The 14,484-nt window shown below is 51.9% G+C and overlaps 1 protein-coding gene across 3 annotated transcripts in view; it reads left to right on the top strand.

Annotated features, from left to right (window-relative positions):
• The window catches only part of apba2b (amyloid beta (A4) precursor protein-binding, family A, member 2b), a 47,673-nt gene that overhangs the window by 19,742 nt on the left and 13,447 nt on the right, over positions 1 to 14,484 (top strand). For all 3 annotated transcript variants that reach the window (XM_070864875.1, XM_070864873.1, XM_070864874.1), the window contains exons 2-5: positions 761 to 1,709; positions 4,924 to 5,004; positions 6,889 to 6,928; positions 8,128 to 8,273. In XM_070864875.1, the coding sequence (XP_070720976.1) occupies positions 825 to 1,709; positions 4,924 to 5,004; positions 6,889 to 6,928; positions 8,128 to 8,273 (1,152 nt within the window). In that variant the 5' untranslated portion in view covers positions 761 to 824. The remainder of the gene's footprint in view (positions 1 to 760; positions 1,710 to 4,923; positions 5,005 to 6,888; positions 6,929 to 8,127; positions 8,274 to 14,484) is intronic.

Genomic DNA, 14,484 nt, shown 5'->3' with positions numbered 1-14,484 from the left:
CAGTGAGAGTCAGTGTGTGTGGGACCCGTACCCCAGTGAGAGTCAGTGTGTGTGGGACCCGTACCCCAGTGAGAGTCAGTGTGTGTGGGACCCGTACCCCAGTGAGAGTCAGTGTGTGTGGGACCTGTACCCCAGTGAGAGTCAGTGTGTGTGGGACCCGTACCCCAGTGAGAGTCAGTGTGTGTGGGACCCGTACCCCAGTGAGAGTCAGTGTGTGTGGGACCTGTACCCCAATGAGAGTTAGTGTGTGTGGGACCCATACCCCAGTGAGAGTCAGTATGTGTGGGACTGTACCCCAGTGAGAGTCAGTGTGTGTGTGGGTCCTGTACCCCAGTGAGAGTCAGTGTGTGTGTGGGTCCTGTACCCCAGTGAGAGTCAGTGTTTGTGGGACCCATACCCCAGTGAGAGTCAGTGTGTGTGGGACTGTACCCCAGTGAGAGTCGGTGTGTGTGGGTCCCGTACCCCAGTGAGAGTCAGTGTGTGTGGGACCCATACCCCAGTGAGAGTCAGTGTGTGTGGGACCCATACCCCAGTGAGAGTCAGTGTAGTGTGGGACCTGTACCCCAGTGAGAGTCAGTGTGTGTGGGACCCGTACCCCAGTGAGAGTCAGGATTATTGCCCGATCGTGAGCAGAATGACCTGCGCTGTGAAGGGCTTGCTGGTGTTTCTCTCCCCACTTGACCCCTAATCATTTTGCTATATTAAAGGCTATATGAATGCAGGTTCTTGTTGTGCACTGATGCCCTGCTCTTGTTGCCAGGTTGGCTGTGTGTGCTGCAACTGGAACGTGAGGTGCCGGTGATCAGAACAGACTGGCACTGGTGATGATGGCGAGCTGCCCGCGAGATCCCGGGGCCAGTCCTTGCTCCTCCCCCGCTCATCGCCAGGACCACCCCAAACACCAGGCCTCTGCAGATTGGCAGGAGGAAGGCAGGGAGCCCTGTCCTGTCTCCGTGGATACCGCTCCCCATGACAACCCGGGGGATGGGGACTCGAGCTCGGACTACGTGAACAACACGTCGGAGGAAGACGAAGACTACGATGAAGGCCTGCCTGAGGAGGAGGAAGGTGTGACCTATTACATCAGGTACTGTCCCGAGGAAGACAGTTACTTGGAAGACATCGGATGCAGCGGCGGGTACTATGGGACCCGGGAAATCCCCACAGCGGAGGCTGATGACTGCCAGGAAGCTGTGGAAGAGGCCTGGGCAGAATCTAACGGGCTCTACCACACTATGACTGAAGAGTCTGACGTCCCTGGGTGTGATGGACCTGAGGATGGACTCGAGGACTCAGACTGTGCTGCAGTCCAGGCCGAGATGAGTAGTGAAGGAATCGGAAGCAGTGAAGGGACCCCTCGGGATTATTCTCCCTCTGAGCCCGTTGCCCAGACCCCTCAGATGTCCCAGCACCACTGCGGTAAATCGGAGGCTGACGCAGAGGATGTGGAGGAGGACATCGATCAGATCGTAGCTGAAATCAAAATGAGCATGAGTATGAGCAGCTTGAACAGTGTCGGAGAGCAGAGCCCGGACCAGGCTGGGAGCGGCAAGTCAGACAGAGACACGGCCACCTGTCCTGGGAAAGGGGAGGACCAGCCCAGACTGTGCCAGTCCTCACCCAGCGATGGGGAAAGGGGACAGGCTCCTGTCAGTGAAAAGCCGGGACCGAGGGCCACTGAGGAACACAAGCAGTGGAACTCTGGGCAGGTAGGCTTCGCCAATTGGCACTTGCTCACAATCTGAAGACCATTTTCCTTCCTTCCCAGTTCTTTCTCCAACTCTCCTGAAGAGGCTGGTTTATTCTGGCATTCCCCAGGAGCTGCCCTTCACCCTCTGGTACCTCGCTCAAATGGCCATTCGTCCAGCATGAACCGTGACACTGAGTGTTGGCAGGCTATTCAACTGTGGAGGGCTTGATCCTATGCTTCACTCCACATCCACATCCACACACATAGCAGGGGACATGGGGTCAGGACCCCCCCCCCCCTCTCCTAACCCAGGGGGCACTGGGTCAGTAACCCCCCCCCCCCCAACCCAGGGGGAATGGAGATAGGAACCCCCCCCCCCCAACACAGGGGGTGTTGGATCAGGAACACCCCCCCCACCCCCACAACCCAGGGGAAATGAGGTCAGGAACCCCCTCCAACACAGGGGGCGTTGGGTCAGGACCCCCCCCCCTAACCCAGGGGGCACTGGGATTTGACCCCCCCAACCCAGGGAGCATGGGGTCATGAACCCCCCCCCCCCCCACCCAACCCAGAGGGCACTGTATCAGTAACCACCCCCCAACCCAGGGGGCAGTGGGTCAGTAACCCCCCCCCCCCTAACCCAGGGGGCAGTGGGTCAGTAACCCCCCCCCCCCTAACCCAGGGGGCAGTGGGTCAGTAACCCCCTCCCCCTAACCCAGGGGGCAGTGGGTCAGTAACCCCCTCCCCCTAACCCAGGGGGCAGTGGGTCAGTAACCCCCCCCCCTAACCCAGGGGGCAGTGGGTCAGGAGCAGGAACCCTGGCTGTTGAATTGCGGTAAAGCCGGCAGTGACCAGGGATGGAGAGTTGATGTTGTTCTGTCACTGCCCTGTGACGTGGGGCTGGGTGTCACAGTACACCAGGCACAGTCACACTGAAAGCTGCTGTTAGCTGGGGGCAGGAACCAGACTCACAGGTCTCTGAGGTTTCCATGGTGCCACAGCTCCACCAGTGATGGATTTAAATGAGACAATGAGTTTTCTCATGTCTTTTTATAATTATTTTTCTGGATACAAAATGATTTAATTTAATTTCCTTAATATATTAAGTTGGAAGTTGCACACTTGAGTGAGTTTTAACAGTTCAGCAAATCAATGGTAGAAATAGATTTTTGAAATAAGGACAGATATTTAATATCTCTAATATTTATAAATCTGTAACATAATTAACATTCTACACACTCCTCCCATACACCGCAACATTTAGAGGGGCAGCAAAGGTTAATGGGTTCCCCTAAACCCCACCAAGGGACTCATTTCCACCGTTTATTTTAGAAAGTGAATTGTACTGTGCGATCTCGAGCTGTACGCGTTTCTGTTTGTTAGAGGTACCCTGGGAGCAGCCATTTGGCCTGAATGGGGCCAGGGAATTGTGCAAACACATCTGACTGGGTAAAGAGGCAACATAACGCAACATTCACTCCATTCCACCCTCCCTTCGTCTCTCACTCGCTCTTCGCTTTTCCGTCTCTCCCTCCCTTCGTCCCCCCGTCTCTTGGTGTTGCCGCTTTACCCAGTCAGATGTGTTTGCACAATTCCCTGGCCCCATTCAGGCCAAATGGCTGCTCCCAGGGTACCTCTAACAAACAGAAACACGTACAGCTCGAGATCGCACAGGATAGTTCAGTACAATTCACTTTCTAAAATAAACAGTGCAAATGCGTCCCTTGGTGGTCTCAGCACTGCACTCACTTTCCGTTAATCCCCACCTCTGCCCCCCTCTTCAACTCTGCGAGGGGAGCCCCAGGTCTGACCCAGATCTGCTGATTTTAGCACAAGACTGTTCCAATAATAGCACTGAGCTTACAGCCTCTATTCAAGGGGCCACAGGATGGCTGGCTCAGTAGGGGCAGTCTTCTCATAGCGACAGAGCAACGTAGAAAGGCAGTGTAGAGGGAGCTTTACTCTGTATCTAACCCCGTGCTGTACCTGCCCTGGGAGTGTTTGATGGGACAGTGTAGAGGGAGCTTTACTCTGTATCTAACCCCGTGCTGTACCTGCCCTGGGAGTGTTTGATGGGACAGTGTAGAGGGAGCTTTACTCTGTATCTAACCCCCTGTACCTGCCCTGGGAGTGTTTGATGGGACAGTGTAGAGGGAGCTTTACTCTGTATCTAACCCCGTGCTGTACCTGCCCTGGGAGTGTTTGATGGGACAGTGTAGAGGGAGCTTTACTCTGTATCTAACCCCGTGGTGTACCTGCCCTGGGAGTGTTTGATGGGACAGTGTAGAGGGAGCTTTACTCTGTATCTAACTCCGTGCTGTACCTGCCCTGGGAGTGTTTGATGGGGCAGTGTAGAGGGAGCTTTACTCTGTATCTAACTCCGTGCTGTACCTGCCCTGGGAGTGTTTGATGGGACAGTGTAGAGGGAGCTTTACTCTGTATCTAACCCCGTGCTGTACCTGCCCTGGGAGTGTTTGATGGGACAGTGTAGAGGGAGCTTTACTCTGTATCTAACCCCGTGGTGTACCTGCCCTGGGAGTGTTTGATGGGACAGTGTAGAGGGAGCTTTACTCTGTATCTAACTCCGTGCTGTACCTGCCCTGGGAGTGTTTGATGGGGCAGTGTAGAGGGAGCTTTACTCTGTATCTAACCCCGTGCTGTACCTGCCCTGGGAGTGTTTGATGGGACAGTGTAGAGGGAGCTTTACTCTGTATCTAACCCCGTGCTGTACCTGCCCTGGGAGTGTTTGATGGGACAGTGTAGAGGGAGCTTTACTCTGTATCTAACCCCGTGCTGTACCTGCCCTGGGAGTGTTTGATGGGACAGTGTAGAGGGAGCTTTACTCTGTATCTAACCCCCAGTACCTGCCCTGGGAGTGTTTGATGGGACAGTGTAGAGGGAGCTTTACTCTGTATCTAACCCCCTGTACCTGCCCTGGGAGTGTTTGATGGGACAGTGTTGAGGGAGCTTTACTCTGTATCTAACCCCCTGTACCTGCCCTGGGAGTGTTTGATGGGACAGTGTAGAGGGAGCTTTACTCTGTATCTAACCCCCTGTACCTGCCCTGGGAGTGTTTGATGGGGCAGTGCAGAGGGAGCTTTACTCTGTATCTAAATATCCAGATATATAAATGTATGGTCACATAGATGGCTGGATGGAAGGTGAGATAGAGAGGAGAGATGAATGTACGGAAGTACTGGCTGTAAAGAGGCGTTTCTTTGGTATGTTGACAGGTCGCTCCCGACACGGAGCAGCCACGGAAACAGCAGCGCTCCGACCTCAATGGCCCGCTCAACAATAACTATGTTGCCGAGGTGAGTTCGGCTCCTTTTGTTGTGATCTTTAGTTGTTAATGCAATGCCGATGGCTCAGAGCACCATCCGGTGTCACAGAGCCAGCGGATTGGGAAGGGCTCAGTCTGTGCAGAAACAGCTGGAATGTGTTGGGGAGGAGCGCTGGTTGGGGTGCCAGAATTGGTTCCAGCACACTGGGTAAGAAAGGGTAAGATCAGCCAGGATTCCTGCTCCTGATCGCTATCCAGCGACTCCTGAAATGCCAGGCTTGGTTGAAATGCTTCCAAGTATAGAATATCCTGCCAACACTCACCATCTTCGCTCACACATCAGAATGGCCATGGGCACAGTGAGAGTCAGTGTGTGTGGGACTGTACGCCAGTGAGAGTCAGTGTGTGTGGGACCCGTACCCCAGTGAGAGTCAGTGTGTGTGGGATCCGTACCCCAGTGAGAGTTAGTGTGTGTGGGACTGTACCCCAGTGAGAGTCAGTGTGTGTGGGACCCGTACCCCAGTGAGAGTCAGTGTGTGTGCGACTGTACCCCAGTGAGAGTCAGTGTGTGTGGGACCCGTACCCCAGTGAGAGTCATTGTGTGTGGGACCCCTACCCCAGTGAGAGTCAGTGTGTGTGGGACCCGTACCCCAGTGAGAGTCAGTGTGTGTGGGACTGTACCCCAGTGAGAGTCAGTGTGTGTGGGACCCGTACCCCAGTGAGAGTCAGTGTGTGTGGGACCCGTAACCCAGTGAGAGTCAGTGTGTGTGGGACCCGTAACCCAGTGAGAGTCAGTGTGTGTGGGACTGTACCCCAGTGAGAGTCAGTGTGTGTGGGACCGGTACCCCAGTGAGAGTCAGTGTGTGTGGGACCCGTACCCCAGTGAGAGTCAGTGTGTGTGGGACCCGTACCCCAGTGAGAGTCAGTGCTTGTGTGGGACTGTACCCCAGTGAGAGTCAGTGTGTATGGGACCCGTACCCCAGTGAGAATCAGTGTGTGTGGGACCCGTACCCCAGTGAGAGTCAGTGTGTGTAGGACCCGTACCCCAGTGAGAGTCAGTGTGTGTGGGATCCGTACCCCAGTGAGAGTCAGTGTGTGTGGGACTGTAGCCCAGTGAGAGTCAGTGTGTGTGGGACTGTACCCCAGTGAGAGTCAGTGTGTGTGGGACCCGTACCCCAGTGAGAGTCAGTGTGTGTGGGACCCGTACCCCAGTGAGAGTCAGTGTGTGTGGGACCCATACCCCAGTGAGAGTCGGTGTGTGTGGGACTGTACCCCAGTGAGAGTCAGTGTGTGTGGGACTGTAGCCCAATGAGAGTCAGTGTGTGTGGGACCCGTACCCCAGTGAGAGTCAGTGTGTGTGGGACTGTACCCCAGTGAGAGTCAGTGTGTGTGGGACCCGTACCCCAGTGAGAGTCAGTGTGTGTGGGACTGTAGCCCAGTGAGAGTCAGTGTGTGTGGGACTGTAGCCCAGTGAGAGTCAGTGTGTGTGGGACTGTAGCCCAGTGAGAGTCAGTGTGTGTGGGACTGTAGCCCAGTGAGAGTCAGTGTGTGTGGGACCCATACCCCAGTGAGAGTCAGTGTGTGTGGGACTGTAGACCAGTGAGAGTCAGTGTGTGTGGGACCCGTACCCCAGTGAGAGTCAGTGTGTGTGGGACTGTACCCCAGTGAGAGTCAGTGTGTGTGCTGTAACTGCACTGTAGGGGGAGCATCCCTCTATCTGACTGACCAGATGGTGGGTTATCTGGAATTGGCCGTAGTGAGTCTCTCGGCAATTTCAGGGGCAGTAAATTGGAAGTAAAGCTGTGCTGGGAATATCCAGTCAGAGCTATTGTTCCACGAGATGCGATTTACCGCAGTTTAGTTTGTGTGACGCTGAGGGGATAGGACAGCTGCTAACATCTGCTTTCTCTTGCAGCAAACCAAGAAACCGTCAGCCTTTCCCAACTTTGTGGATGGTGAGTGCTGCTGGAATACTGCCTGATGGGAATTATTAGTCAAACGGGGCTGGTTGAGCGAGAATCCTTTTTGTAAAGGGTCAGTCCGTGCAGGAAAAATGGTTTAGTAAAAGTTATTCTATCAATCATCATCATCATAGGCAGTCCCTCGGAATCGAGGAAGACTTGCTTCCACTCTTAAAATGAGTCCTTAGGTGACTGAACAGTCCAATACGAGAGCCACAGTCCCTGTCACAGGTAGGACAGATAGTCGTTGAGGGAAGGGGTGGTTGGGACAGGTTAGCCGCACGCTCCTTCCGCTGCCTGCGCTTGTTTTCTGCATGCTCTCGGCGATGAGGCTCGAGGTGCTCAGCGCCCTCCCGGATACACTTCCTCCACTTAGGGCGGTCTTGGGCCAGGGACTCCCAGGTGTTAGTGGGGATGTTGCACTTTATCAGGGAGACTTTGAGGATGTCCCTGTAACGTTTCCTCTGCCCACCTTTGGCTCATTTGCCGTGAAGGAGTTTACAGGGTAATACCCGCCCTCCTGTATGGCTCAGAGACATGGACCATGTACAGTAGACACCTCAAGTCGCTGGAGAAATACCACCAACGATATCTCCGCAAGATTCTGCAAATCCCCTGGGAGGACAGATGCACCAACATTAGCGTCCTCAACCAGGCCAACATCCCCAGCATTGAAGCACTGACCACACTCGATCAGCTCCGCTGGGCAGGCCACATTGTCCGCATGCCAGACACGAGACTCCCAAAGCAAGTGCTGTACTCTATATCAATAATATACAATTGAACATCAGCAACTGATCTGCATTATTAAATGTTTTGCGTCTGGTGCGTGACGAGATTAAATCTGATGTTTTCCCAACCCTCTGGCTGATGTATCCCACCCTCAGACACTCGTCCTGAGTGAAGTGAGAGATGTTCTGGGATATAATCAGTATCAGTACCAGAACATCGCTATACCAGAGGGCACAGCTCATACTGACCAGCCTCAGAATCCTGACAACGCACACGGGCCAGTAATTGATACTCTGCTACTCTCCCTACTGCTGCCTCTTAGCTCTGTTTATTCTGCTAATAATGTTTAATATTTTCTCTCGGCTTGCTGTCTGCCTGTGAATGAATTGCTGGCTGCCCTGATACTAGAAGTGGACTTGGGATGTTTATTGGATTTTGATCCCGTGCTGTTTGTGGTTAAGTTCCAGGTCCCTGTGAGCCCGAGGATCTGATCGACGGGATAATTTTTGCCGCCAATTACCTGGGCTCCACGCAGCTGCTGTCTGAGCGAAACCCCTCCAAAAACATCCGCATGATGCAAGCCCAGGAGGCTGTGGGTCGCATCAAGGTACCTCGTTTAACTCCGCCTCCTCCAGATCCACCTCCAGCTATCTGCAGGTGGAGTTATGGCCTGTGTGAATATTACTTTGGAAACACGCTGACTTGTTAAAATAGCAAAGGGACTGTGCGCAAACACTCCATCCATCGTTGATATTCACATGCCGTCATTTCAGAGTTTGCATTCGTTGTCTCAAAGTCACAGGCGCTGCTGTAAATACACCCTGTGATCCCACTATCCCTGTTATGTATGTAATAACTCGATAGACTGAATACTGTAAACTAACACAAGTACGAACCTGGCTCTGCTTTATTAAGGCCCAAATTGATTACATTACATGATGGCTGGCCTTTTATACCTGGGCCACACACACGTGCGTACAGCCCAATGACCTCCGACAGTGGCACCACCTGGTGGCTAGTAACCCCAAGCATACATACATGACAATATCCCCCTTTTAAGATATTGGTAACAGTCTTTTTACAAATTGAGATGGACTGGGGCTTTCTGCTCCCGAGTTGATCGTCTCAGTTCAACTCCAGCCTTGAGCGAGTGTTCTGAGTCTGTTATGACTGGGGGCTGGGTAGCCGATCTGATGGGAGTGGCAATGACCACGTCAGGGATTGAAAGTCCAGATTCATTGATGACAGCGGAGTCCTCTGATGACTGAGGGTAGGTTGGTTGGTCACTGATTGTGTCTTCCTTAGACTGTTCCGGTTCATCCGTGTGTCGCAGCTTTATCTGCCCATTTTTGAGCTTGTCGATAAACACTCTGTTACCCTCCTTGGCTGTAACAGTACCGGCGATCCACTTGGGACCTTGACCATAATTTAGTACATACACAGGATCATTAACAGAAATGTCACGTGACACAGCAGCGTGATCATAATACCACTGCTGACTTTGACGTCTGTATTCAACACGATCATTCAAGTCAGGGTGGACAAGAGAGAGCTTGGTCTTGAGACCTCTCCATCAATAGTTCAGCAGGGGGTCCCCGGTAAGCATGTGGGGTCTTGTCCTGTAACTCAGCAATATGCATGACAAGCGAGTCTGCAGTGAACCTTGAGTTACACGTTCGTACTCTGCTTGATGGTTTGGACAGCACGCTCTGCTTGACCATTAGATGCGGGTTTGAATGGTGCTGACCTCACATAAGAACATAAGAATTAGGAACAGGAGTAGGCCATCTAGCCCCTCGAGCCTGCTCCGCCATTCAACAAGATCATGGCTGATCTGGCCGTGGACTCAGCTCCACTTACCCGCCCGCTCCCCATAACCCTTAATTCCCTTATTGGTTAAAAATCTATCTATCTGTGATTTGAATACTTTCAATGAGCTAGCCTCAACTGCTTCCTTGGGCAGAGAGTTCCACAGATTCACAACCCTCTGGGAGAAGAAATTACTTCTCAACTCGGTTTTAAATTGGCTCCCCCGTATTTTGAGGCTGTGCCCCCTAGTTCTAGTCTTCCCTTTCAGCGGAAACAACCTCTCTGCCTCTATCTTGTCTATCCCTTTCATTATTTTAAATGTTTCTATAAGATCACCACTCATCCTTCTGAACTCCAACGAGTAAAGACCCAGTCTACTCAATCTATCATCATAAGGTAACCCCCTCATCTCCGGAATCAGCCTAGTGAATCGTCTCTGTACCCCCTCCAAAGCTAGTATATCCTTCCTTAAGTAAGGTGACCAAAACTGCACGCAGTACTCCAGGTGCGGCCTCACCAATACCCTGTACAGTTGCAGCAGGACCTCCCTGCTTTTGTACTCCATCCCTCTCGCAATGAAGGCCAACATTTCATTCGCCTTCCTGATTACCTGCTGCACCTGCAAACTAACTTTTTGGTGCGTGAGTGCCAGGAGATTTACTCGGCCGCATCCTCCGCCAGAATCAACTGGGAAAAATGTTCCGGACTCCTAGTGGGTCAGTGGCGGGTGGACTCCCTGCCGGAGGAGCTCAGGCCTTTTGCCTGGATCTGGGAGTCTACCTTAGCCCCGACGAGGGAGCCTGGCCGGCGAACTGGCAGGAGCTGGAGGCCAAGGTCGCCGCTCGCCTAGGGCGCTGGACAGGACTGGTCCGAGTGCTGTCCTACAGGGGTCGAGCGCTAGTCATAAACCAGCTGGTGGCCGCCATGTTGTGGTACCGGCTGGTCACTTTGACCCCTCCCCCTGCGTTTGTCGCCAAGATACAGAAGAAGCTGGTGGACTTCTTCTGGAACAACAGGAAGCACTGGGTCTCTGCGGCGATCTTGAGGCTCCCACTTGGGGAGGGCAGTCAGTCGTTGGTGTGCGTCAGCACCCAGCTCGCGACTTTCCGTCTTCAGACCCTGCAGAGATACCTTTACATCGAGCTCCCTCCTAGGTGGCGTGCTCTGGCGACGTATTTCTTCCGGCAGCAGCACGGCCTCAACTACGACACGCAGCTCCTGTTTGTGAGTGTGGGGGGCGTCAGGACCGCCCTCCGGGAGCTGTCTGTCTTTTACAAGGAACTCATCAGGGTCTGGAACAAAGTCTCCACCAAGCGCAGCTCTCCACCGGCTGGAGTGGCGGCCGTCCTGCAGGAGCCGCTGCTCGGGAATCCGTACCTCCACGACCGAGGTTTTTTGTGGCGGTCGGACGAGAGGGCTGTGGCTGGTGAGGTGACAAGGGTCAGGGACCTGCTCGATGGCGGAGGAGCGGGCTGGATGGCGCCAGACACGCTGGCGCGGCGCCTAAATTCTGCCAACGTCCGCCACGCGGCCGATGCCATCGAGTCGCTAAAAAGAGCTCTGGGCCCCGACTCCGTTAGGTGCATCGAGGAGGCTCAAGCACGTGGGGAGATCCCGTCCGAACTGACCCCCGTCCGGACGGGATTCCTCATTGGCGCCAAACCCCGGAACCTCCCTCGGGGGCCGGCGCCTCACAACTTGAGCCGCCTCGGGGAAATCCCCTCCGTGCCTTTCAGTTCCGCGCGGAGGGGTTTCCTGTACAGGCTGCTCCTGCACACTCTCAACTTTGCCATCCTCGCCTGCCGTCCGGACACGCCATGGCGTACCATCCTGCCGTCCGGAGGAGGCGGGGGTCCCCGATGGAGGGCACTCTACGCAGGGGTCCTCCCACTATTCATCGGGGACTTGGCCTGGAGGGTGGTGCACGGAGCAGTGCCGTGCAACAAATTTTTAAGCCGGTTCACGGACTCCCAGGCCGCCTGCAATTTCTGCGGTCTGGAAGAGTCCGTGTTCCATGTTTTTATTGAATGCACGAGGTTGCAGCCCCTGTTCCATTATTTGAAGGGGCTGCTCCTGAAATTCTGGCTGCACTTCAGTCCCACTCTCCTGATCTTTGGGCACCCTGTGCGGAGGGGAGCGGGTAGGTCCGAAGGCCTCCTCGTAGGACTGCTCCTGGGCACGGCCAAGGGTGCCATCAGCCGGTCCAGGCAGCGGGCGGTCGAGGGGGTCGTTCAACCTGACTGCCTGCCTCTCTTCCGCTCTTACATCCGGTCCAGGGTGTCCTTGGAGATGGAGCACGCGGTGTCCACCGGTACGCTCGCGGCCTTCCGCGAGAGGTGGGCACCGGAGGGACTGGAGTGCATCATCACGCCCGGCAACCAAATTTTTATTTGATTTTACGTTTTAAAGTTTAATTTGTTTTAATTGCCGGTGCTTTTAGTGTCCCCTTCCCCTTTTAGAGGGGGCACTTGGAAAAATGTGATTTTAGCGCCCAAAAAAAAACCCCAAAAAAAAGAAAAACACAAAAAAAAACCCACAAAAAAGGAAAAAAAAAAGGGCCTTGTAAATGTCTGCTGTGTCATCCAGGGCGGGTGGCACGGTTTAATGTTTTTTGTTTCACAGATAAACTCAAAAAGAGTTTCATACACAAGGACCCCTAGGTCCCTCTGCACCGCAGTATGTCGTAATTTCTCCCCATTCAAATAATATTCCCTTTTACTGTTTTTTTTTTTCCAAGGTGGATGACCTCACATTTTCCGACATTGTATCCCATCTGCCAAACCTTAGCCCATTCGCTTAACCTATCTAAATCTCTTTGCAGCCTCTCTGTGTCCTCTACACAACCCGCTTTCCCACTAATCTTTGTGTCATCTGCAAATTTTGTTACACTACACTCTGCCCCCTCTTCCAAGTCATCTATGTATATTGTAAACAGTTGTGGTCCCAGCACCGATCCCTGTGGCACACCACTAACCACCGATTTCCAACCCGAAAAGGACCCATTTATCCCAACTCTCTGCTTTCTGTTAGCCAGCCAATTCTCGATCCATGCTAATACATTTCCTCTGACTCCGCGTACCTTTATCTTCTGCAGTAACCTTTTGTGTGGCACCTTATCGAATGCCTTTTGGAAATCTAAATACACCACATCCATCGGTACACCTCTATCCACCATGCTCGTTATATCCTCAAAGAATTCCAGTAAATTAGTTAAACATGATTTCCCATTCATGAATCCATGTTGCGTCTGCTTGATTGCACTATTCCTATCTAGATGTCCCGCTATTTCTTCCTTAATGATAACTTCAAGCATTTTCCCCACTACAGATGTTAAACTAACCGGCCTATAGTTACCTGCCTTTTGTCTGCCCCCTTTTTTAAACAGAGGTGTTACATTAGTTGCTTTCCAATCTGCTGGTACCTCCCCAGAGTCCAGAGAATTTTGGTAGATTATAACGAATGCATCTGCTATAACTTCTGCCATCTCTTTTAATACCCTGGGATGCATTTCATCAGGACCAGGGGACTTGTCTACTTTGAGTCCCATTAGCCTGTCCAGCACTACCCCCCTAGTGATAGTGATTATCTCAAGGTCCTCCCTTCCCACATTCCTGTGACCAGCAATTTTTGGCATGGTTTTTGTGTCTTCCACTGTGAAGACTGAAGCAAAATAATTGTTTAAAGTCTCAGCCATTTCCACATTTCCCATTATTAAATCCCCCTTCTCATCTTCTAAGGGACCAACATTTACTTTAGTCACTCTTTTCCGTTTTATATATCGGTAAAAGCTTTTACTATCTTTTTATGTTTTGCGCAAGTTTACTTTCGTAATCTATCTTTCCTTTCTTTATTGCTTTCTTAGTCATTCTTTGCTGTCGTTTAAAATTTTCCCAATCTTCTAGTTTCCCACTAACCTTGGCCACCTTATACGCATTGGTTTTTAATTTGATACTCTCCTTTATTTCCTTGGTTATCCACGGCTGGTTATCCCTTCTCTTACCGCCCTTCTTTTTCACTGGAATATATTTTTATTGAGCACTATGAAAGAGCTCCTTAAAAGTCCTCCACTGTTCCTCAATTGTGCCTCCGTTTAGTCTGTGTTTCCAGTCTATTTTAGCCAACTCTGCCCTCATCCCACTGTAGTCCCCTTTGTTTAAGCATAGTACGCTCGTTTGAGACACTACTTCCTCACCCTCAATCTGTATTACAAATTCAACCATACTGTGATCACTCATTCCGAGAGGATCTTTTACCAGGAGATTGTTTATTATTCCTGTCTCATTACACAGGACCAGATCTAAGATAGCTTGCTCCCTTGTAGGTTCTGTAAGATACTGTTCTAAGAAACAATCCGTATGCATTCTATGAATTCCTCCTCCAGGCTACCCCGTGCGATTTGATTTGACCAATCGATATGTAGGTTAAAATCCCCCATGATTACTGCCGTTCCTTTTTCACATGCCTCCATTATTCCCTTGATTATTGCCCGCCCCACCGTGAAGTTATTATTTGGGGGCCTATAAACTGCGCCCACCAGTGACTTTTTCCCCTTACTATCTCTAATCTCCACCCACAATGATTCAACATTTTGTTAATTAGAGCCAATATCGTCTCTCACAACTGCCCTGATATCATCCTTTATTAACAGAGCTACCCCACCTCCTTTCCCTTCTTGTCTATCTTTCCGAATTGTCATTGTTTGATGCCATTGAGTTTCATGAACTCTTGAAACTCCAGACTAGTGAAGCAAGATCAGTTGTTGTTTACAATGACGTCGGGCAGACCATGAGTAGCAATCGTGACACAAAGGTTCTCAATGGTAGCTGTGGATGTACTGGATGACATGATTATACACTCTATCCACTCGGAATATGTATCCACCACAACAAAAAAACATCTTACACAGGAAGGGACCTGCAAAGTCGATGTGAATCCTTGACCATGGTTTGGATGCCATGACCACAGACTCAGCGGCGATTCCGCTGGTATTTTGTTTAGCTGCATGCAAG

Source organism: Pristiophorus japonicus, chromosome 21 (assembly GCF_044704955.1).
Source record: "Pristiophorus japonicus isolate sPriJap1 chromosome 21, sPriJap1.hap1, whole genome shotgun sequence".
In the NCBI taxonomy this organism is placed as follows: Eukaryota; Metazoa; Chordata; class Chondrichthyes; family Pristiophoridae; genus Pristiophorus; species Pristiophorus japonicus.
The sequence above is the reverse complement of the archived record's forward strand: the minus strand, read 5'-3'. Positions and strand labels throughout refer to the sequence as shown.